At 42.6% G+C, this 21,670-nt stretch overlaps 1 protein-coding gene across 10 annotated transcripts in view; it reads right to left on the minus strand.

Annotated features, from left to right (window-relative positions):
* Positions 1 to 21,089, minus strand: part of Wac (WW domain containing adaptor with coiled-coil) — a 70,950-nt gene extending 49,861 nt beyond the window's left edge. For 2 of the 10 annotated variants that reach the window (XM_042685873.1, XM_042685872.1), the window contains exons 1-3: positions 19,938 to 20,054; positions 19,509 to 19,545; positions 17,584 to 17,797 (exon numbers count right to left, since the gene is read on the minus strand). In XM_042685873.1, coding sequence (XP_042541807.1) covers positions 17,584 to 17,797; positions 19,509 to 19,545; positions 19,938 to 19,978 — 292 coding nt within the window. In that variant the 5' untranslated portion in view covers positions 19,979 to 20,054. Of the gene's footprint in view, positions 1 to 17,583; positions 17,798 to 19,508; positions 19,546 to 19,767; positions 19,787 to 19,937; positions 20,055 to 20,667; positions 20,920 to 21,070 lie in introns of those variants that run through there. The other 8 variants (XM_042685878.1, XM_042685875.1, XM_042685879.1 and 5 more) reach the window with 8 other exon arrangements.
* Positions 21,090 to 21,670: the final 581 nt, after the last annotated feature.

Genomic DNA, 21,670 nt, shown 5'->3' on the forward strand with positions numbered 1-21,670 from the left:
CCCTATCCTAAAACAGTAATTACGAAAACAAAGGGCTGGGAAGTGGCATTGTGGCTTTAAGTGGTAAAGCACTAGCCTTGAGGAAACAAGCTCAAGGACAAAAGGCCACGCCCTGAATTCAAGCCCCACAACTGACCAAAAAATGAAAGACAAACAAAGAAACAAAAAACAAAACCATCAGGCTCAAGTTGTGGTTTCGTGGTCTTGTAATCACTAGGCTCTAAATTCAAACCCAAGATAAAATAAAGCTCATAAATCCACAAATACAGAATCCTAGTTTTTGATAATCATATAAAGCACATACAATAGAGACTGAAAATTTTCTTCAATAAGTAGTACTGGGCAAACGAGACACTATGGCTCACAACTACAATCTGAGGCAAAGGTAGGAGGATGATGGTCTGATTTCAGCCCTACACAATTACAATACTCTGTCTAGAAAAAAATAAAGCAAAAATGGAATTGGGCATGGTAGACTATCTGCCTAGCAATCCCAAGACTCTAAGCTCAAACACCAGCAATGCAAATATAAAATAAATGATGCTGGGAAAACTGACTATCCACAAACAGAATGAAATTAGACTCTTGTCCTACTAGACAAATACAGAATGGATTAAAAATGGAAAAGATTGAAACTGTAAGATTCCTCAAAGAAAACATGTAAGTCTGTCTAACAAGGGCCCTTGGCAATACTTCTGTGGATATGGTAACAATGAAAGCACAAGTAATATAAAAAAAAGAAGAGGCACACTATAGAGAAAAAAACTACATCCAAGCCAAATATCTGATGTGTTAATATTCAAAATATGCAAAGAATCCCCTTATGTGTGTGCATCTGTGTATGTATACACATTATCAGTATTTTATTTTTTTTTGGTCAGTCATGGGGCCTGAACTCTAGGCCTGGGCACTGTCCCTCAGCTCTTCATCTCAAGGTGAGCATTCTACCACTTGAGCCACAGCACCACTTCTGGTTTTTTTCTGCTTATGTGGTGCTGAGGAATTGAACTCAGGGCCTCAGGCATGCAAAGAAAGCACTCTACCACTGAGCCACCTTCCCAGCCTAGTCAGTATCTTTTAAGAGACTTTTGTACCCTATGCAGCATTCCTCACGACAGTCTAGATACAGAAATAATTTAAGCACAATAAAAAATATGAAACAGACAATGAGATATTATTCAGCCACAAAAAAGGAGGTATTTGTTGTACCATGGACCAACTTACAAAGACATTACACTAAGTAATCTTACATATAGAATCTGCCAACAAACTCATAGAAGCAGAGAAAAGAATGGTGGTTGAAGGCAATATTGGAAAGATGTTAGTCAAAAAATATAAACTTTCACACATACATTGAACAACTTATAGGGACCCAATGCACAGCATAGATGGCGATAACACGTACCAATTCAGTCTTGGTTAAGTGTTTCAGAGTAGAATTAAAAAAAAACAAAAAAACTATACCTATTAGAAATCTTTTTTTTTTTATTTTTTTTTTGGGGGGGGGAGGTCCAGTCGTGGGCCTGAACTCTGGGCCTGGACGCTGGCCCTCAGCTCTTCAGCTCAAAGCTAGAGCTCTACCACTTGAGCCACAGCGCCACTTCCGCCCCCCCCCCCCCCCCCCCGCTTATGTGGTGCTGAGGAATCGAACCCAGGGCCTCACGCATGCAAGGCAAGCGCTCTACCACTGAGCCACCTTCCCAGCCCCCTATTAGAAATCTTTTAAGCCAAGGTGAAAAAAAAAAATCTTTAAAAGTGGGCTGGGATAGTTGCTCAGTGGTAGAGTGCTTGCCTTGCATGCAGTATGCCCTGAGTTCGATTCCTCAGTACCACATAAGCAGAAAAAACTGGAAGAGGTGCCGTGGCTCAAGTGGTAGAGTGCTTACCTTGAGCTGAGGGACAGCACCCAGGTCCAGAGTTCAGGCCCCACAACCGACAAAAAAAAAAAGCCTTCAAAAGTTTTTCATCAGTTTTAAGTGTGGATTGATCAGCCTTTTCAGGAATATAAGCAATTACTCCCATCTAAAGTTTTATCCAATCTTCACCCAAGATTATTAGACATTAAATGTAGTGGCAAAGATTTTACTAAGCAAAAATAGCTAGCAGGAAAAGTACCCCCAAAATATTCAAGGCAAAACAGCCCAATTTAGATCTATGCTCAAAATTTAATGCTAATGTAAAATAGCTCACAATAATGATAAACTCATGAAACCTTCCAGTGCAACCCAGGAACTAAATGAGATATACTTCCCTAGAAAGCAGTGGTTTACAAAAACGTTTAAAGTATCATATTTATGCATCTGTGGTTTGAATAATATTCCAAGATTCTCTAGTGTCCTTAAGGAACAAAATGTCATGGAATTAAAAGGGAATCCTAGTAGATCTCATTCCAGTCTAAAAATAAATTATACTTGCTTCAAAAACAAATTGAAGGTATAGGCAGCTGGCTCACACCTGTAACTCAGAAGGCTGAGATTTGAGGATCACAGTTCGAAGCCAGTCCAAACACAGGCAGGAAAGTCCCTGAGATTCTTATCTCCAATTAACCACCAGAAAACTAGAAGTAGTACTGTAGCTCAAGTGGTAAGAGCACTAGCCTTGAGCTGAAGAGCTCTGGACAGCACTCAGTCCCAGAGTCCAAGCCCCACAACCAACACAAAAATAATAAATACATAAATAAATTGAAGTTCCATTCATCCCTTCACAGTCAGAGGTTACATATCTGAGAACTCAATCATAAACCAAAAATATTTGGAGAAGCTAGGTGCCTATGCTACCTAGGAGACTGAGATCTGAGGACCAGGTTTTGAAGCCAGACCAAGCAGGGACAGTCATCTCCAATTAGTCAGCAAAAAGCCAGCAGTACAACCAGCAGTGGACCAAGTAGTAGAGTGATAACCTTGAACAGAAAAGCAAGACCCTGAGTGTAAGCCTCAGGGAGGAAAAGAAATTAGGGGGAAGCCAGGGATAGTGGTGGCTATCTATAACCACACCTACACAGAAGAGGTAGGTAAGAGGATCTCCATCCCTGGCAGGCCCTGGGTAAAATACAAGACCCTATCCCAAAAATAACAGGAGCAAAAAGCTAAGGACATGACTGACTCAAGTGACAGTGACTGACTAACAAAAGCCCTCAATTCAAACCCCAATAAATTAACAATTTGGGAGAAAGTAAAAAATGTGGGCCTGATTAGCATTCTTAAAACACTGCTGTAATCCCAGAGAAAGTAGTCAGTGAACTAAAGTTTCAAAAACAAGAGTACATGTGGCAAAGAAATTAAAAGAGAGTGAACTAAATGTTCCTAACTACAATGAAAATTGACAAGACAATATGATCACTGGAAGTATGTTACAGCATAGATTAATTCCATTACACATTTACAGACACACACACAAAAAAGTATTTAGTCTCTAAGATACCTAAGTACTCTGATGCAGGGGGAAAGACTCAAGAGAAAAGTATTTGAACAGTCTAATCTTGCCTTAAATATAAAATACTGTTACCAAGTATGTAACTATATCCTATTTGTTACTCAATTTCTATATACTTAATGCTATTGCTATTATTTCATTTGTAAAATTTTTAATGAAATATTTCTGAAATATGCAGAACAAAAAAATGAATTGTGAGGCAGAAATGTGCCTTAAATACTCAAGGAACAACACAGATGTGACTAAAGCTCAAATAAGAATGTATTCCAAAGCTGGTGAGGGGTGGCTCTAGCTTATAATCCTAGCTACTCAAGTGGCTAAGATCTGAAGATCTCAGGTCAAGGCTAGCCTGACAAATCCCAGAGGATCTTCTGTTAGCCAGCAAAAAGCCAGAAATGGAAGTATGGCTCAATGGTAGGTAGACTGCCAGCCTTGACTGAAGCAGTTAAAAGAGCAAGAGGCTCAGAGATCAAAGCCAATATGTGCTCATCCACACACAAGAATGTAACCCAGAGAAAAGAGGTCAGAGATGCACCAATGGGAAAAATAACTAGGGCCTTGTAGGCATCTGTAAGGACATGTGAGAGGGATCTCAGATAGGAATAACTAGATCTGAGTTAAAAAGTAAAAAAGCAGGAGGAAGGAGAATTGATTACCAGCCTGAAAACTGTGAGGGTGTTGTTTCCATATGATAAAATACAAGACTTATGAGAACAGTAAGTACACTAGGGAAAAAGTGGCAAGAAGCCAATCTTAAAATATCATAATACTGGGGCTGGGAAGATGGCTCAATGGTAGAGCACTTGCCTTGCATGCATGAGGCCCTGGGCTCGATTCCTCAGCACTACATAAGCAAAAAAAAGAAAAAAGCCAGAAGTGGCGCTGTGGCTCATAGTGGTAGAGCGCTAGCTTTGAGCTGAAGAGCTGAGGGACAGCGTCCAGGCCCAGAGTTCAAGTCCCACAACCGGATCCCCCCCCCCAAAAAAATCATAATACTATCAACACGAACCGTTACATGCAGTAATGGACATGCTAAAATAATAGACTAAGGCTGCATAGTTAGAAGTAACTTATGAATGAAACAGAAAACATACAAAGAAATAAATAGATAAAAAGGAACTGAGAAGCCAGGGGCCAGTGGCTCATTCCTGTAATCCTAACTATGCAATCTGAGGATTGCAGTTCAAAGCCAGCCCTGGCAGTAAAGTCCCTGAGTTTCTGTGGCTCAAACGGTAGAATGCTCAGCTTAAGCTGAAGAGCTCAAGGACAGCACCCAGGCCCAGAGGTTAAGACCCACAACTGACAAAAAACAAAACAAAAAAAAAACTGAGAAGACAGCATCATAGAAGTAAACAGCATGTACAAGATAACAAAGAGACTGCAAACTAAAGCCCTTTTATAGGGCTAACAAAGTATAAAATGCTCTACCAGATCCTTGAAGGTTTGTGCTGCATCTTAAGAGCATTTGAAATATCTTTACACAAAGAATGAGCAAATATACTTTTCCTAAAAGTTGATTCTAGCTGCAGTGTGAAGAATGTACTGCAGTTAGGAAGAAAGTATACTCATTTCTTTACTGTCAAAGGAAAATAGTGACCTGACTAAAAAAAGTAAAGCGGCTGGGAATGTGGCTTAGTGCTTGCTAGCATGCATGAAGCCCTGGGTTCACAGTACCCTCACAGTACTACAGAAACAGAAAGAAGCTGGAGTGGCACTATGTGGTTCAAGTGGTAGAGTGCTATTCTTGAGCAAAAGCAGCTCAGGTACAGTGCCTGGGCCGGAGTTCAAGCTTCAGGACTGGCGGGGGGGGGGGGGGGGGGGGGGGGGTGTAAATAGATTCATGAACTGATTCAGAAAGAAGATTCAAGAGACACAATGAATACTGGCAACAAAAGATTATAAGATTAGGAGTCAAGAATTAAGCAAATTAAGTAAAACTAGGGTACAACAAGAACTATTAAGTTTCACCAAAGATTTCAACAGAAGCTAAAAAACAAAACAAGAACCACCATATCACTACTATATTCTTGGGCATATGCAAACAACAAAGGAATTCAAGTCAGCAAACGAATGTTGAGGGGACCATTCCAGAACATGACACACTGAATAAAGACTCATATGTACATAATGGGTCCATTACAATGGAGCTGCTTAAGACAACATTACAGACATCATGGTCCAGAAGAATGTGATTCAGCAGTTAGGGTCATAAACTAAATGTTAATAGGGTATCTTCTTCTTCCCCTGAAGCAGCTTCTTTACATATCCCCAAGTCTTTTTTTTTGGTTGGTTGTGGGGCCTGAACTCTGGGCCTGGGTGCTGTCCCTCAGCTCTTCAGCTCAAGGCTAGTGCTCTACCACTTGAGCCACAGCGCCACTTCTGGCTTTTTTCTTTTTGCTTATGTGGTGCTGAGGAATCGAACCCAGTGCCTCATGCATGCAAGGCAAGCACTCTACCACTGAGCCACCTTTCCAGCCCCATCCCTAAGTCTTTATGACCTTTGGCTTTCCTATAACAAAAAACTCAGGTGTATAGACAACTGAAACTTCGGGAAAACTCTTCCTTTTTTGTGTCTTAGCCTTTTCTGTTACTACAGAAAAATATTAATAATGACAGGGATAAGAGTAACAGAAAGGATGAAGATGATCAAAGTACATTAAATGCATGTAGAAAACATTACAATGAAATCACTGTGTATAGCATGCTTATTTTGTTGAGTATTACTATCTTCACTTCATATTAACAAGAAACATCCAGACATTTTGTAAAATCTTAAAGATGTATTTGGTATTTAATAAGCAGAACCATGGGCTGGGAAGGTGGCTCAGTGGCAGAGCGCTTGCCTTGCATGCCTGAGGCCCTGGGTTCGATTCCTCAGCACCACATAAGCAAAAAGAAAAATACCGGAAGTGGCGCTGTGGCTCAAGTGGTAGAGCGCTAGCCTTGAGCTGAAGAGCTGAGGGATAGTGCCCAGGCCCAGAGTTCAGGCCCCACTACCGGACCAAAAAAAAAAAAAAAAAAAAATAAGCAGAACCATTTTTACAAATCACTGTATTTTTATATCAAGGTGAAGATATGAATATGTAGTTAATTACAACTGAGTATTCTAAGCCAGACCCTGGTTGTTCATGCTTGTAATCCTATACTCAGGAAGAAGGCTGAGAAATCTGAGGACCTTGATTCTAAAACAGTCCACGCAGACAAGTCTTTGGCAGTTAATACCCAATTAACTAGCAAAAAAACAGAAGTGGAGGTATGGCTCAAGTGGTAGAGCGTTAGCCTTGAGAGAAAAAAGCCAAGCAAAAAAAAAATACAAGGTCCTGAGTTCAAGCTCCAGCACCACGGGACTAAAAAAATTACACAGAACTTTTAATTTCTGTATTATTTCCTTTCTATGTTTTGTTGAATTCCTTTTTGTAAGTATAAATACAGAGTATTATATATGTTGAATGGGAAAATACTTAAGTGTTTCTGAGCTAGAGATCATAAAAGTGAAATGCCTATTTCACATATTATTAAGTAATGTCCTATCTATGTGACGACACAAAGTCCCTTATTAACTCATTTGCTGCTGTTTAAATTTACAACTTCCCTTCTAATAAAAAACTCACAGCAGCTGGGCACCGGTGGCTCACGCCTATAATGGTAGCTACTCAGGAGGCTGAGATCTGAGGATCATGGTTCAAAGCCAGCCCAGGCAGGAAAGCTCATGAGACTCTTATCTCCAATAAACCACTAGAAAACGGAAGTGGCGCTATGGCTCAAGCGGTAGAGCACTCGCCTTGAGCTGAAGAGCTGAGGGATAGTGCCCAGGTCCAGAGTTCAAGCCCCACCACTGACAAAAAAAAAAACAAAAAACACCTCACAGCTTTTGTAGTTCTGGTGCTCTTTACTATGTAACAGAAGTAGCATGTTGCTGTCAGAATATAAGCATTGCTTCTGCTATGGAAAATAAAATATACAAGTTCAAGCCTAAACTCTAGTACTTGTCCATAGATTTAGACTTCTGCACTAGTTTGCCCAGTTTATCCAGTAATTATTTAAAGTTGGACTACAATTACATGCTGCAGTCATTGACTGTGTAGTCCCAAAAATGTTTAAGAATTTACAGTTCATTTGAAAATTAAATTTTCTAGGTTCCAGCCCTACAGTTAAAATTCAGATGTTAGCCAGGCACCGGAGGCTCACACCTATAATCCTAGCTACTCAGGAGGCTGAGATCTGAGGATTGCAGTTCAAAGCCAGCTCTGGCAGAAAAGTCCCCATGAGACTCTTCAATTAACCACTGAAAAAATGGAAATGGGTGCTGTGTCTCCAAGAGGTGAAGTGCTAGCCTTGAGTAAAAGAGCTCAGGGAAAGCGCCCAGCCCCTGAGTTCCAGCCCCCATGAACGACTCCCACAAAAAAAGGAAAAAAAAAATTCAGATGATGCCAAGTAAATAAGCCTAACAGAATCTTAAACATCTAAACATGTGTAACATTACTGTAAACCAGTCTCAGTTAGGGTTGGTTTTTTTTTTTTTCCACAATTATCTCTATCCTCTCCCACCAAAAAGAAAAAAATCTCTTAATTGTGGATTTGGTAACCAAGGAAGTTGGTTTTTACATTACATCATCCATCATTATTATCAATGGCATAGCAAAGTGAGAATATTTTGTACAGATTAGGCTAAATACAACAAATCTTACTTCATTTTTAGCTTTCAAAATAAGGAGACCACATAAATATCATTTGCATCTGTGTTACCATCACATTTCTGTACTGATCTAGAACCCTGTTACTTACATGAAACAAGGAGCATGGAATTTATCTGAGATTTTGTTGAAAAAGGCAGACTGTTGGGCCATATCCCCGAACAGATAAACCAGAATATGCTACTTTAACAAAATTTCTTCAGGCTATCATACTAATAACCAAAGTCTCTTCAATTAACCATTCAAAAACCAGAAGTGGAGCTGTGGCTCAAAGTGGTAAAGTGCCAGCCTTGAGCAAAAGAGCTCAGGAAAGTATCCAGACCCTGAGTTCAAGCCTCACAAACAAGAACAACAACAACAAAAAATCAATCTACCAACTACCTCGATTCATCATATAATTCGATTCATCATCACCAATTTTGGTATAACTTCCTATCTAATTTCCAATAAATCTCCATCTATCATTTTATAGTGTCTCATGAGCTACAATACTTCTAATGCCCACCTGTACAAAAAAGGCTTCCAGTCATTACAAATACACTTAATATAGTGTTAATATTCTTATACAAGTAGATATAAGACCATGCAAAAGGTCTTGGGGTTCAAACCCAAGTACCACAGAAGGAAAAATGTAACCATGCTATAATTTTTATATGGTTCCTTTTTTTAATGTCACCAACAATGTTTATTGAATACTGTACTCCTAAATCCTATTTCCTGTTGGTAACTTTTCATACTATGGTGACTTTGAAATAACTAACAAAACACCATGATACATATCAAGTACTAGAAAGGAAGAGAGCAGGTCAATGATGGATGTAGCTGTTTCAGAGTAGTCAGAGAGTAGTCAGAAAAGGCAGACCTCTGAGAAAGGAAAAAATAAGCAGACATGTTACTGAAAGAAAAGAGAATGAACACGATCATGGCAGAAAAAACATAATGAAAAAAAACAAAACAAAAAAAACAGCTGAAATACCTGGAAAACAAACGGGGTACATGGGTCTTAGGGCAGAACACTATTCAGGGAGCTCTTGCAAAATCCAGGCACAAAGGAATAAAGCTGAAATAACTGTTTTAAGTAATATTTGAATATAAAAATAAAATTTTAGGCATAGTGATGACACTGCCTTTCCAGTTTCAACAATAGTAATTAAATAATTAAATAATTTCATTAACACAAGAAGAGTAATAATAATTCCTATCTTTCAAAAGGCTGTTATGCACTAGGCACTGGGGGCTCACATCTATGCACACTAAGCACTGGTGGCGCATGTCTGTAACCCTACTCAGGAGGTTGAGATCTGAGGATTGTGGTTCAAAAGTCAGCCTGAGCAGAAAATACAAAACACTCTTATCTCAACCAGTAAAAGGCCAGAGTAGAGCTGTGGCTTAAGTAGTAGAACACTTCAGTGAAAAAAGCTGAGGAACAGAGCTCAAGTCCTAAGTTCAAGCCTCAGTATGGGCAAGTACAATCAAAAAAATAAAAACAAGGGGGCTGGGACAGTGGCTCAGTGGTAGAGTGCTTGCCTTGCATGCAGTAGGCCCCTGGGTTCAATTCCTCAGCACCACATAAGCAGAAAAAGCTAGAAGTGGCGCTGGGGCTCAAGTAGTAGAGTGCTAGCCCTGAGCTGAAGAGCTCAGGGACAGCGCTCAAGCCCCAGGACCGACAAAAAAAAAAAAAAAAAAAGGATAGTTTTATGAAAATTAAACTGAGCCTTATCATCTGTAGCAAGCACTTTAGTGTCCCAAATGCCCAAGTTCACTGTCATCTTCATTCTTTGTAAAATTTTAATACAATGATACCCTACCCAAAACTATTCTGGTACAACAGAACATGATTACCATAACTTTTTTTTCCAAGACCCAACCGGCCTAGAGCCAGCCAACAGTGAGACATGTCCAACATGGAAAAGTTTGACCAATCAAAATTGAAGAAAACTAATACTGAGGGGGGGGAGGGGGAAAACACTCTTCACTCAAAGGAAACTATCCAGGAGGAGGAGTAGTATATCCAAACATCCTAAAATGGGAATATCCTCTCAAGAGCAAGTATCAATACCACCTGGAGGCTTCTATAAACCTATGTGTAGCGATTTGAGGTACCTGCTGAAGGCTTCATAAGAAGTAGTTCCCTTAAATTGTTTTCAATCTGAAATTCCAGACAGCAGATGCATATCACAGTAATCTCACCATTGATGACCCTTGTGTTTAACAGAGCAAGCCAGTTTTAACCTAGTAGGTGCCTTCATTGCTTCATAAATATTAAAAAATTGGATGCTTTTGCACATTAAAAAAAAATTTAAGGGGCTGGAAACATGGCTCAGTGGTAGTGCTTGCCTTGAATGTATGAGGCCCTGGGTTTGATTCCTCAGTACCACATAAATAGAAAAAAGCCAGAAGTGGTGCTGTGGCTCAAGTGGTAGAACAGTAGCCTTGAACTGAACAGCTGAGGGACAGCGCCCAGGCCCAGAGTTCAAGCCCCATGACCAGGCGTGAGACACACACACACACACACACACACACACACACACACACACACACACACACGGACGGGACACCTTTAAATGTTTTCTATAAATTATAGAATGAGGGGCTGGGAAGGTGGCTCAGTGGTAGAGCGCTTGCCTTGCATGCATGAGGCCCTGGGTTCGATTCCTCAGCACCACATAAGCAAAAAAGAAAAAAGTCGGAAGTGGTGCTATGGCTCAAGTGGTAGAGCGCTAGCCTTACGCTGAAGAGCTGAGGGACAGCGCCCAGGCCTAGAGTTCAGGCCCCACAACCAGACCAAAAAAAAATAAAAATTATAGAATGAAAAACATTAAGCCAGGTGCTGCTGGGCTCACTTCTGTACTCCTAGCTACTCAGGAGAGTAAGATCTGAGAATCATGGTTCCAAGCCAGCCGGGACAAGAAAGTCCATGAGCCTATTATCTCCAATTAACCACCAAAAAGCTGAAGTGGAGCAATCAATCAAGTGACAGAGCACTAGCTTTGAACAAAAAGGCTCAGGGATAGCTCAGGCTGAGTTCCAGTCCCAGAATTAGCATATAAAAACAAAACAGAAACAGCCCACGAAATATGTTACTCTAAAAACTAAGCCAGGTGCATGGGTTGCTAACACCTGTAATCCTAGCTACTCAGGAGGTTCATGGTTCAAAGTCAGCCTGGGCAAGGATCTCCTATTAACCAACAAAGTCAGAAGTGAACTATGGCTCAAGAGATGGAGCAAAAGCGCAAGGATAGCAGTTGGTCCTGATTCAGGCCAGGACTGGCCGGCTACACACACACACACACACACACACACACACACACACACACACACACACACACACACACACACACACACACACACACACACACACACACACACACACACACACACACACACACACACACACACACACACACACACACACACACACACACACACACACACACACACACACACACACACACACACACACACACACACATTCTCTCTCTCTCCATACAGTGTAAGCAGAAAATAATTCAAATTAAGGCTGTCTTAAATGGTCAAACTGAACCATTTCAAAGTACTTTTATGATTGTAAAATAAAGACATCATTAAATCATCAACAATACATAACTCTCTAAAATTGTTCAAATATCACAAAAGGCCGTAAGACAAAATGCGTTAGTATATATAACTCAAGTAACAAATTTGCAAGTTAATAACCCTGAAATTAAGGAAAAACTACTAGAGTTGAGCCTTAAAATTTCCTGATTTTATGTTCCCTTTTGATAATGTACTATGAGACAATATAACAGAAGCTGGATAATGTACTATGAGACAATGTAGCAGAAGCTGGATGCAAGTATTCAGACAAAAGTTGTAAACTCATGCCACAGTACACGCTACCAAAAGAGCTTTCAATATGTCTGTTTGACAGACTGTACAATTGACCAGATTAGAAACTAATTTCTAGACTAACACTTAGTTGAGCTTTATACAAGCATAATCTTTCATTTGATAAACTGTAAAATATTAATTTTTTTCTACCTATGTTTCAATGTAAACATGAGGATCAATTGACTTTTAACATTACTAATAGAAAGCATTTTTTAATAGTGGATTTAAGCCACATAAGGCCTTGCTGTATAATTAAGTCTATTAATGTGAAAGATTCAAACATCTATAAGAAGTATCTTCTAAGTAATTTCTTAGTAGTTCTTTCAAACTAGTCATGTTATCCAAAATGTTTAAGACCCTAAGTAAGTGCTTTACATTTTAGTTTGGGGTTTTAAAATACTCAGGAGCTAACATTCCTCATCTAAAAACCCCAAATCACAAATATTTTGAACATTTTGGCATGATTTGACTGTTCAAATGCTCAGTCTATAATAAACTGCTTGAGAACTAGATGAAAATACATTTCCTAATTTCTACAAAGTTATTGCTGACAAAATAAAAACTTTGTTATAAAGCTATAAAGCGGGCTGGGAAGATGGCTCAGTGGTAGAGCGCTTGCCTTGCATGCCTGAGGCCCTAGGTTCGATTCCTCAGCACCACATAAACAAAAAGAAAAAAGCCAGAAGTGATGCTGTGGCTCAAGTGGTAGAGCTCTAGCCTTGAGCTGAAGGACAGTGCCCAGGTCCAGAGTTCAGGCCCCACAACCAGACCCCCCCCCAAAAAAAGTTGTCCTACTCCTCCATCTAATAATAATCCTGTAATTTCTTACACTAATTCCAAAAGGAATGATGGAGAAAAAGGCTATCAGAGATACAAGTTCTATGCAACAGCTTAAAGAATTCCCTACAAAGACACTCCTCTTTCCTAAACTTAGTTACAACTATTCTTAGTACATTTAGTAAAACTAGTTCTTTAAGCAATATAAGAATAAGACCTAGCCGAGTACCAGTGGCTCACCCCTGTAATCCTAGCTACTCAGGAAGCTGAGATCTGAGAAATGTGGTTTAAAGCCAGCCCACGCAGTTAAGTCTGTGAGACTCTTATCTACAATAAACCACCAGAAAACCAGAACTGGCACTGTGGATCAAGTGGCAGAGCGTGCGCTCTGAGCTGAAAAGCTCAAGGATAGTGCCCAGGCCCAGAGTTCAAGTCCCTCCACCAACCAAAAAAAAAAAAAGAAAGAAAATGATCTAGGGCACCTCTCAAGATTGGTTTCTCGCTGAAAGCCAGAACTGTAGCTCACACCATGAGTTCTGAGAATCTAGTTTCAAAGCCAGAGAAAAAACAAATTCAAGACTCCAATTACTCAACAGAAAGCCAAAAATGTGGCTCAAGTATTATGAGCAGAAAAATGAATACAAATAGAGTTCAATCCCCAGTATAGGCACACTTACACAACACAGAGAGAGAAAGAAAAATCAAGGTAAAGGAGTAAAACTCCATAAAGTATAAATTAAACCTGTACTACAGGTTTGTATTTTTGAGGTCTGAGTGATAGCTGCGTTTTATTAAAATATATCTAGACTATAAAAAAAACCTAAGTATTACATCTTACAATCGTTACCTCTAAACAAAAGGTTTATTAGCCAGGCACCAGTGACTCCACCTGTAATCCTAGCTATACAAGAGTCAGCCTCTTGGCTCTCAGGATTTCCAGTTTTGAAATCAGCCCAGTCAGACAAACCCAAGACTTATCTCAAATTAACCAATTAGGCAGGCGGTGGCTCACGCCAGTAACCCGAGCTACTCAGGAGGCTGAGATCTGAGGATCGGGTTCAAAGTCAGCAGGGACAGGAAGGTCTGTGAGACTCTTATCTCCAATAAACCACTCAGAAAACTGGAAGTGGGGCTGTGGCTCAAGTGGGAGAGCCAAAAGTAGAGATGTGGTTCAAGTGGCAGAATGCCAGCCCTGAACAAGAATGCAAGGCCCTGAGCACAAGCCCAGTACCAGTGTTAATTGTATTTTAATTAACTATGATTTTTACAATTTTTACTTCTGGATACTTATATACAAAAAGGGTTAGCCAGGCACCTGTGGCTCATACCTATAATCCTAGCCACTAAGGAGGCTAAGATCCAGAGCCAGATCAGTACCTAAGAGCACTGATAATCCAACACCACTGGCATTTCATTTCTGATAATGGCTGGAAATATATTTAGATTTATATTGAGGGAATTCATAACGCTTGTAATAAAATCAAGGTCTGAAGCCAGCATGTGGTGGGGGAGAAGGGGAGGAACCCTGAGACTGTCTCCAAAGTAAATACCCCAAAGCAGGACCAATATATATTGTTCAAGAAAATCAAGTAAGTTGGAGCCCCACTACTGCCAAAAATTTAAAGTTTGCAAACAAATTTATTTCACCAAGAAGTCTTATAGTTTCATCTAAGATTTATAATTATCTATACTCATTTTAAGAAATCTTAAAAGATAAAATCTGTTTATGCTATATATAAAAAAATCACAGTAATAACAAAAATTTTAGGGGTAAAAAATCTTCAATCCCACCTTACAATGTGTCTACATCTTTTTATACATTGCTCCTGAAATAACATTAAGAAAAACTAGCATACAAGAAAAAAAATCCAGTAAGAACTGAAAACAAGAGCTGGGAAGGTGGCTCAGTGGTAGAGCGCTTGCCTTGCATGCATGAGGCACTGGGTTCGATTCCTCAGCACCACATAAGCAGAAAAAAAAGCCAGAAGTGGCGCTGTGGCTCAAGTGGTAGAGTGCTAGCCTTGAGTTGAAGAGCTATGGGACAGTGCCCAGGCCCAGAGTTCAGGTCCCACCACAGGACCCACTCCCGCCCCCCCCCCCCCAAAAAAAAGAACTGAAAAGAATATTGGTGTCAGCAGCAAAGCCTGTTAGTAAGGAAAACTTACTTTTAAAAGTTTCACATAGCATACTGGCTTTTAAGTTTAAAGATTATTTTTAAAAATCATTTAGATTAACATCCTAGTTGCATGTGGTGTTGCAAACCTGGCACTCAGAAGGCTGAGGCAGAAAAAGGCCACTTTGGGCTACACAGGGAGACTGTCTCAAAAAAGAAAAAAAGACCAAGTTTTAACTGAAAATAATTCGAGAATTAGTTCAATGAATAACTGTTCTTACACTAAATTTATTTATGCATGCCTAACAGCACCGATAATCTAACACATTGGCACTTCATTTCTGATAATGGCTGGAAATACATTTATTTGGATTTATATTTAAAGATAAAAATTTGAGGGAATTCATGCCTGTAATAAAATCATAAACACAGGAAAAAAGCTGTTTCAAACACATTAGCAAAAAAGTAACTGGTATATACCTGAAGTCAAACTATAATAACTCAACTTTTAGATGAGAAAGAATTAGCATCAAAGATGTACTCTGAACTATTGAATGAAAGTTTCTTATTTTGTGATATTACTCCCTTCATAGTATAAAGAAATATAGAAGCCCATCACAATAAAGATAGTGTGGACAGGAATGTAATTTTATTGTTAGTTTACTGAAGTAGGCAGGCAAGCAGCCAGAAAACAAATTAGAAGTGGAGCTTAACCTAAAAAATTGAAAAATAAGTAAAAAGCTTCTTACAAATGGAACTGAAGTAACATCAGCAAAGAAGCAGCCAAGGGCCAGCAATACTTGGATATTCACACATGAAGGAAAATAACAAAGAAAAAAATACAGAAAGTATAAGCATCTAGACTATCACTAAGAGCAGTTTCTTAAGACCAAGGTTACTCATATCTTAACTGTTGGCACAGTGGATGCTCACTGTTTGTTGAATGAATAAGCAGCACACTATTTTACAGGGAGTCTATCTATACAGAGGAGATAGCTATTAGAAAAGTTTTCCATGTGGATATAAACTGACTTCTTCCTAGATTTGGGAATATGCAAGATTAACTGAGTCACTAAAATAAGAACTTGAAAGTCTATCTATAAAATATCTCTCAAAATAAAGCACAGTATAGTATAACACCTGCCTGCAAGGGCTAACCCCCTAGCATAGTTCATAAGTAGCATCCAAGCCGGGCGCCGGTGGCTCACACCTGTAATCCTAGTTACTCAGAAGGCTGAGATCTGAGGATCACGGTTCAAAGCCAGCCCGAGCAAGAAAGTCCTAGAGACTCTTTATCTCCAATAAACCACTAGAAAACCGGAAGTGGCGCTGTGGCTCAAGTGGTAGAGTGCTTGCCTTGAGCTGAAGAGCACAGGGATAGCGCCCAAGCCCAGAGTTCAAGCCCCACGACTGACATAAATAAATAAGTAGCATCCTTTCAGGTTCTTTATTAATACTAGGAAATTAACCTACAAAACTGAAGATATTAACAATTTAATTTTGCTACCAAATATTAATCAAACTCTACTACTCTTACTTATAAACATGGGTTTATCTGCATAAGTAGCACAAAGCATAAAGCACTATCTATATTCAAGAGGACTATTTTCCTCACATCCAATTATGCAAACTGCTTGATCCCAATGCAATTTTCTGACCATTAATAATTTCACCAATCTAGTAATTACATAGGAGGCCAATGTTTCTGAAAATCTCAATGCATGATCACACCAAGTAAAGCTGTATGTCTATCCAAAGAGTCAAAAAGGAGGGAACACTAACAAAAAAACACCAACAAAAAGATGCAGGTTATTTTTAAGTAAATATTAAGAAACAGTTGTCAAGAAGCAAAACCAAATGGCAATTTTCCACTAACTTTTTAGCTAATACTGAACAACTCAAGTGTTAGCTTATTTGAGCAATGAGATCTTACATGGAAGAAAATATTAACTTAGTAAAACTAGTTTTTAATGTAGGCTTTAAAAACAAAGGTTTTGGTAAATTTTGCGTAATGTCAGTCTGAAATTTTCTTTATTCTCAGCCTCCAGTACTTAAGTAATAACTGAAGGCAGTAACACTGTGCAAATGGAATAGAACTAACTTACAGAGTTGATCCTTCCATGAACATGTATGTGTTAAGAACTAGAGAGTATGCAAAACTAATTTTTAAATGTTCCCAAAAATAAAATTGTTTTCTGAATTACATTAGGCTCTTTTAACCTATTAACTGTTACCAAAAAAAGCCCTAACCTTTTAAAATGTACATTTTATCATAGTTAGAAAACAGATATGAATCTTGGAAAATAAAGTAGAGCAATAAGGATTTCAAAGTTAACTGCAGTCTTTACTTCAAAAGTAGTTCCTTTCTTATAGAAATGTCTGGCATTTGATAGTAGTAACAAATACTTTGTAGATGGTAGTCACAAATGCAGTTCCCATTTTCAGATACTTGAGTCCATGATCATGTATTATATTCCTACAGTAACTTATGAATCAAAACTGATGTAACAAAAGTTGGTAACATTTAACTTCCTCAAGCTGAAATAAATAGCTATTTAGTGGTATAGGAAGACTGGAATTCAGGGCCTTGCTTGCTTGTAAGCTTTCTACCAATTAAGCCATCCTCCCTCCTGGCCCATATTTACTGTTTTAATTACTGAAAATAAACATGAAACTTGGAACAAGAAAGCTACTCACCACCTTCCCTCTCTCTAACTCTGTGAGTATGCACATTTTTGGCCTTATTGTGACCTGTGCTGTCACTATATTTGTTTTCAGGACTATCAGATCTCCGCAACATTTTATTTGGTGGTGAAGGATCTGCGGCGTCTCGCATCTTCTCATGTCTGTGATCACCACTACTGGGGTGACTCTTCGATGAATATTTAAGTGCCTGTAAAACATCACCCCCCCAAAAAAAACAAACACAAATTAAACTTTAAAATCAACTCCCCAATCACATTACAAATTTTGGCATACTAACTTTATTTCAATTTTAAAGTCTAGTAAAATTTCCATTTTCAAATCTGCCTTCATTCAGATAACACCTGTATGTTTAAGTTACTTTAAGTCTCCTAGTCAAAAAGAAAACAACAACAACAACAACAACAGGCTCCAATTTTTGGTGTGTGTTTTTTTAAGCCCTACCTTGAAAACCTGAGACAAGTATCTTGGCAGTTTCCTCAAAAATTTTTTCTTCAAATATGTCGTTTCATTTTGACATTTTGAGGGGCTGGGAAGGTGGCTGGCTCAGTGGCAGAGTGCTTGCCTTGCATGCATGAGGCCCTGAGTTCTATTCCCTAGCACTTATAAGCAGAAAAAGGCAGAAAGTGGTGCTGTGGCTCAAGTGGTAGAGCACTAACCTTGAGCTGAAGAGTTTAGGGACGGGGCCCAGGCCCAGAGTTCAGGTCCCATAACAGAAATTAAGAAAGAAAGAAAGAGAGAGAGAGCGACAAAGAAAGAAAGCAAGCAAGCTAGACTGAACCCCACCACCACCAAAAAGAAAAAAAGCCTTCAATCCTAGTTATGTTTCTGCAAACGTTAATACAGCCATCAGTTTCTCCATTTCTGTGATTCAAATAAACTATTTCTGACATAATCTGCCTACTTCCTAGTGTAGAAGATGGTCTTAAAGCTATAAAAACACTAGCCAAAATAAACTGCTATTTATAAGCAATGCTCCTAAAAAATAAATAAATAAAAAATAAAAAAAACCTAGTGATATACCACTGAAATGTGATTTGGTTTTACTCAACATTTAAGACAAACATGATATACGTGTCCTTTATAATCGTTGAGGGGACTCAACAGAGATATGCAAAATTTAAGGACAATGATTTGACAGCGGGAAATCCGTTTTTAACTGTAAGTTTAACAACATATGCTTGATAGTAACAACTCTCAGGTTAGAAATACTTATGCTTTCAGGATTAGATACTGAGGTATTGACTTCAGTTGTCATTTGATAGTCACCAAGCGCTAGCGCTCCCCATAGTAGGGCTGGCGTACCGTAATTATTAAAAACTTCACTTGCAACAACTGCAGTTATCAAAACATAACTCACAAAGCCCCGAACCACTTAGAATCACCCAAGTAACCAATGAGTTTAATTACCCTTGATACAAAAGCACAATCTTTCACTTATAGGGCCATGATTTGTACAAAAACAAACTAAATTGAAGAGAGTAGCTTCTCACTGACTGAAGAGGTATAACACAGCTATTTTTCCGAAAAGTTCTGGCAATTTTTCCGACAAGTTTTATCTCAATTTAATAGCTTTACATTAACTTTCAGTACCCTCAGAAGCACACCTCTCTCTAGTCACCTACCACTACCATCCCATCTATTCCTCACTCAAGTGCCTTCCTGCCGAGAATGGTTTTCCCTTAAAAAGAAAAAAAAAAAAAAACCCACAAAACCCAACTGCCAAGACAAGTCACAAAACCTTGCTGGCGAGCTCTCACGGAACCCAACAGCGGATTTTAAGGGGAATCGCGGTGCTACTTTCAGATTTGTGGCACCGCCGGGCCTGTAGCGACTTCTGAAGCCTGCGCTCGAGTAGCAGTCCCTCCCTTCCCCCCTCCGGCCCCTTCCGATCCCCCCCACCCGGCCTCGGCTGGTACCTGGTAAGGCTGCGAGTCCCCCCTCCGGTCGTGACAGCTGAAAAAACAGGAAGAAAGAGTGACTCGAGACGTTGCGGGGAGAGGAAGAAAACGGGTCCCCCGGCCGCCCCTCCCCGCGGGGGACCTCCGAAACGTACCGGCGCCGGGCGCCGACACGCGCGCCCCGGGCACTCACGGGGGCTCCCGGGAGCGGCGGGGAGGGCCGGACCCCGCGAACCCGGCCCCCGATTCCCCCCACACACGCTCCGGGCTCGCCTACCCGCGCGGCCGCTCCACCTCCCCGGCCCGATCCCGATCAGGGTTAACAACAAAAATGGCGGCGCGGCCAGCTCCAGATAAGGAGGCACAGCCCCCCCCCCCCCGCGCCGCCGCGGGCGCCGCCGCCCCCCGCCGCGGCCCGGCCCGGCCCGAAACGAAAAGACAATTTACCCATCACTGAGTCTCTGCTGTTTCCTCGCATACATTACCATCAATGCCCGGCCTGTGAGTGTGTGTCGGGGAGGGGGGGAGAGCGGCCGCGGAAGGCGGGCGGGCGGGCGAGGGCGAGCGTGCGGGCGGGCGGGCCGGCGGGCGCGCAGGCGGCGGCGGGCGGGCGGCAGCCCCCGGCACCAGGGCCCGGCGCGCCCTCGGCGACTCTCAGCACCTCCCCGTTACTGGCGCCGGCGCCCCCGGGCCATGTCCCTCCGTCGACACCACGCTCACTCTCGGCCGGGGCAGCGGCGCCAACTACACGGCGGCCGAGCGGACGGGGTGGGGGGGAGGGGGGGTCGGGAAGACGCGCCCGGCTCAACCCCGCCGAGAGCGACTGCCTCCGGTGCCGCCTTCTTCTTCAGCTCCGCCGCCGCCGCCTCCTCGTCTCCTCCCCTCCTCCCCCCCTTCGCCTTTCGCCGCCGCCGCCGCCTGGTCCTCCTCCTCCTCCTCCTCTCCTCCTCTCCTCTCCTCCTCCTCCTCCTCCTCCTCCTCCTCCCGCCGCCGCCGCCGCCGCCGCCGCCGCCGCCGCTGGTGCCGCCGCTGCCGCTTCACCAACTACATCCGGGCAACTCGGGCGCTGGGGCCTTCGGAAAGCCTCGGCAGTTTCCGCCGCGCCCCTCCTCTCCCACCCTCGGCTCTCCTCTCCTCCCCCACCCCGCGCGGCGCCACCACGCCGCCTTCGGCCAACCTCGGCTCGCTCGGGCCTTCCTCTTCCTCCGAGGCCTGGCTCGCTCCCCGCCACCACTCAACCCTTTCCGGTTGCTGCTGCTTTTCCACCACTCGCGAGTTAAGGCCACGACCGTCCCAGGTTAGGGGTAGTCGTGCCCGGGGACCTGCTCGCGGCCGGTCCCGGGGGCCCCGGGCTGCGCAGGGCGTGAGCTGCCTTCGGGAGGAGGACCGTGGGGCGCGAGGGACGCCATCGCGGACTAAATAGAAGAGCGGCGGCGGCTGCGCGTGCGCCCAGAGGCGCGGCGGGGGCGGGGGTGCCCCTCGGCGAGCTCCGGCCGCCGGCCCCCGCCCCTTCGCGTGCGGGCGGGGTGGTCGGGACGCCCCTAATTGGGCGGCGGGCGGATGGCTACGCGGTCGGCTACCTCGGAGCTGCCTCGTGGCCCGCGGCGGAAGTCGCCCTCGGCCGGGTGGCGCGCGAGCTCCGGGGCTCCACGCGGGGCGTGCCTGGAACCTGGAACACCCCCACCCCCCACCCCGACCGATCGGGTCGGCCGCCGCTCACCGGGCGCCGAGCGCGCGGCCGTCCTCGGACCGGGCCGGGGCCGCCACGAGCGCGTCGCAGCCGCGCGCAACCAGTTCGACGTAAGTCGCACACCGCCCGGAAGCGCGAGGGAAAGCGGGCTCCCCGGGCGACAAATGGCGGCCGCGGAGGGGCCGAGGGGCGCGCGGCCCTGAGCCCTGCACCGTGGGGGGCGTCCCGGGTGGGAAGGAGGGGTCGCGCCCGGGGCGCCGGGAACCGCGGGGAGTTCCTTGGACATGAAAGGTCTCTCAGCCTCGCCCTTCGTGTTGGGTTCGCAGCCCAGCCCTCTCCGCCCTCTTTAGTTCCTCTGTTTCCCGCTCTTAGTTCCTCTTCTTACCCAAGTCCTGGCAGAGAGCTTTTAACCTGGGGCCCGTGGGGTACGGAATGCCTGCAAGTTTTATTTCGCAGACAAAGAGAAGGGAAATGTGCGTTAGACTGTTGA

This window comes from Dipodomys spectabilis, unplaced genomic scaffold (genome assembly GCF_019054845.1).
Source record: "Dipodomys spectabilis isolate Male_0828 unplaced genomic scaffold, ASM1905484v1 ptg000096l, whole genome shotgun sequence".
Classification (NCBI taxonomy): Eukaryota; Metazoa; Chordata; class Mammalia; order Rodentia; family Heteromyidae; genus Dipodomys; species Dipodomys spectabilis.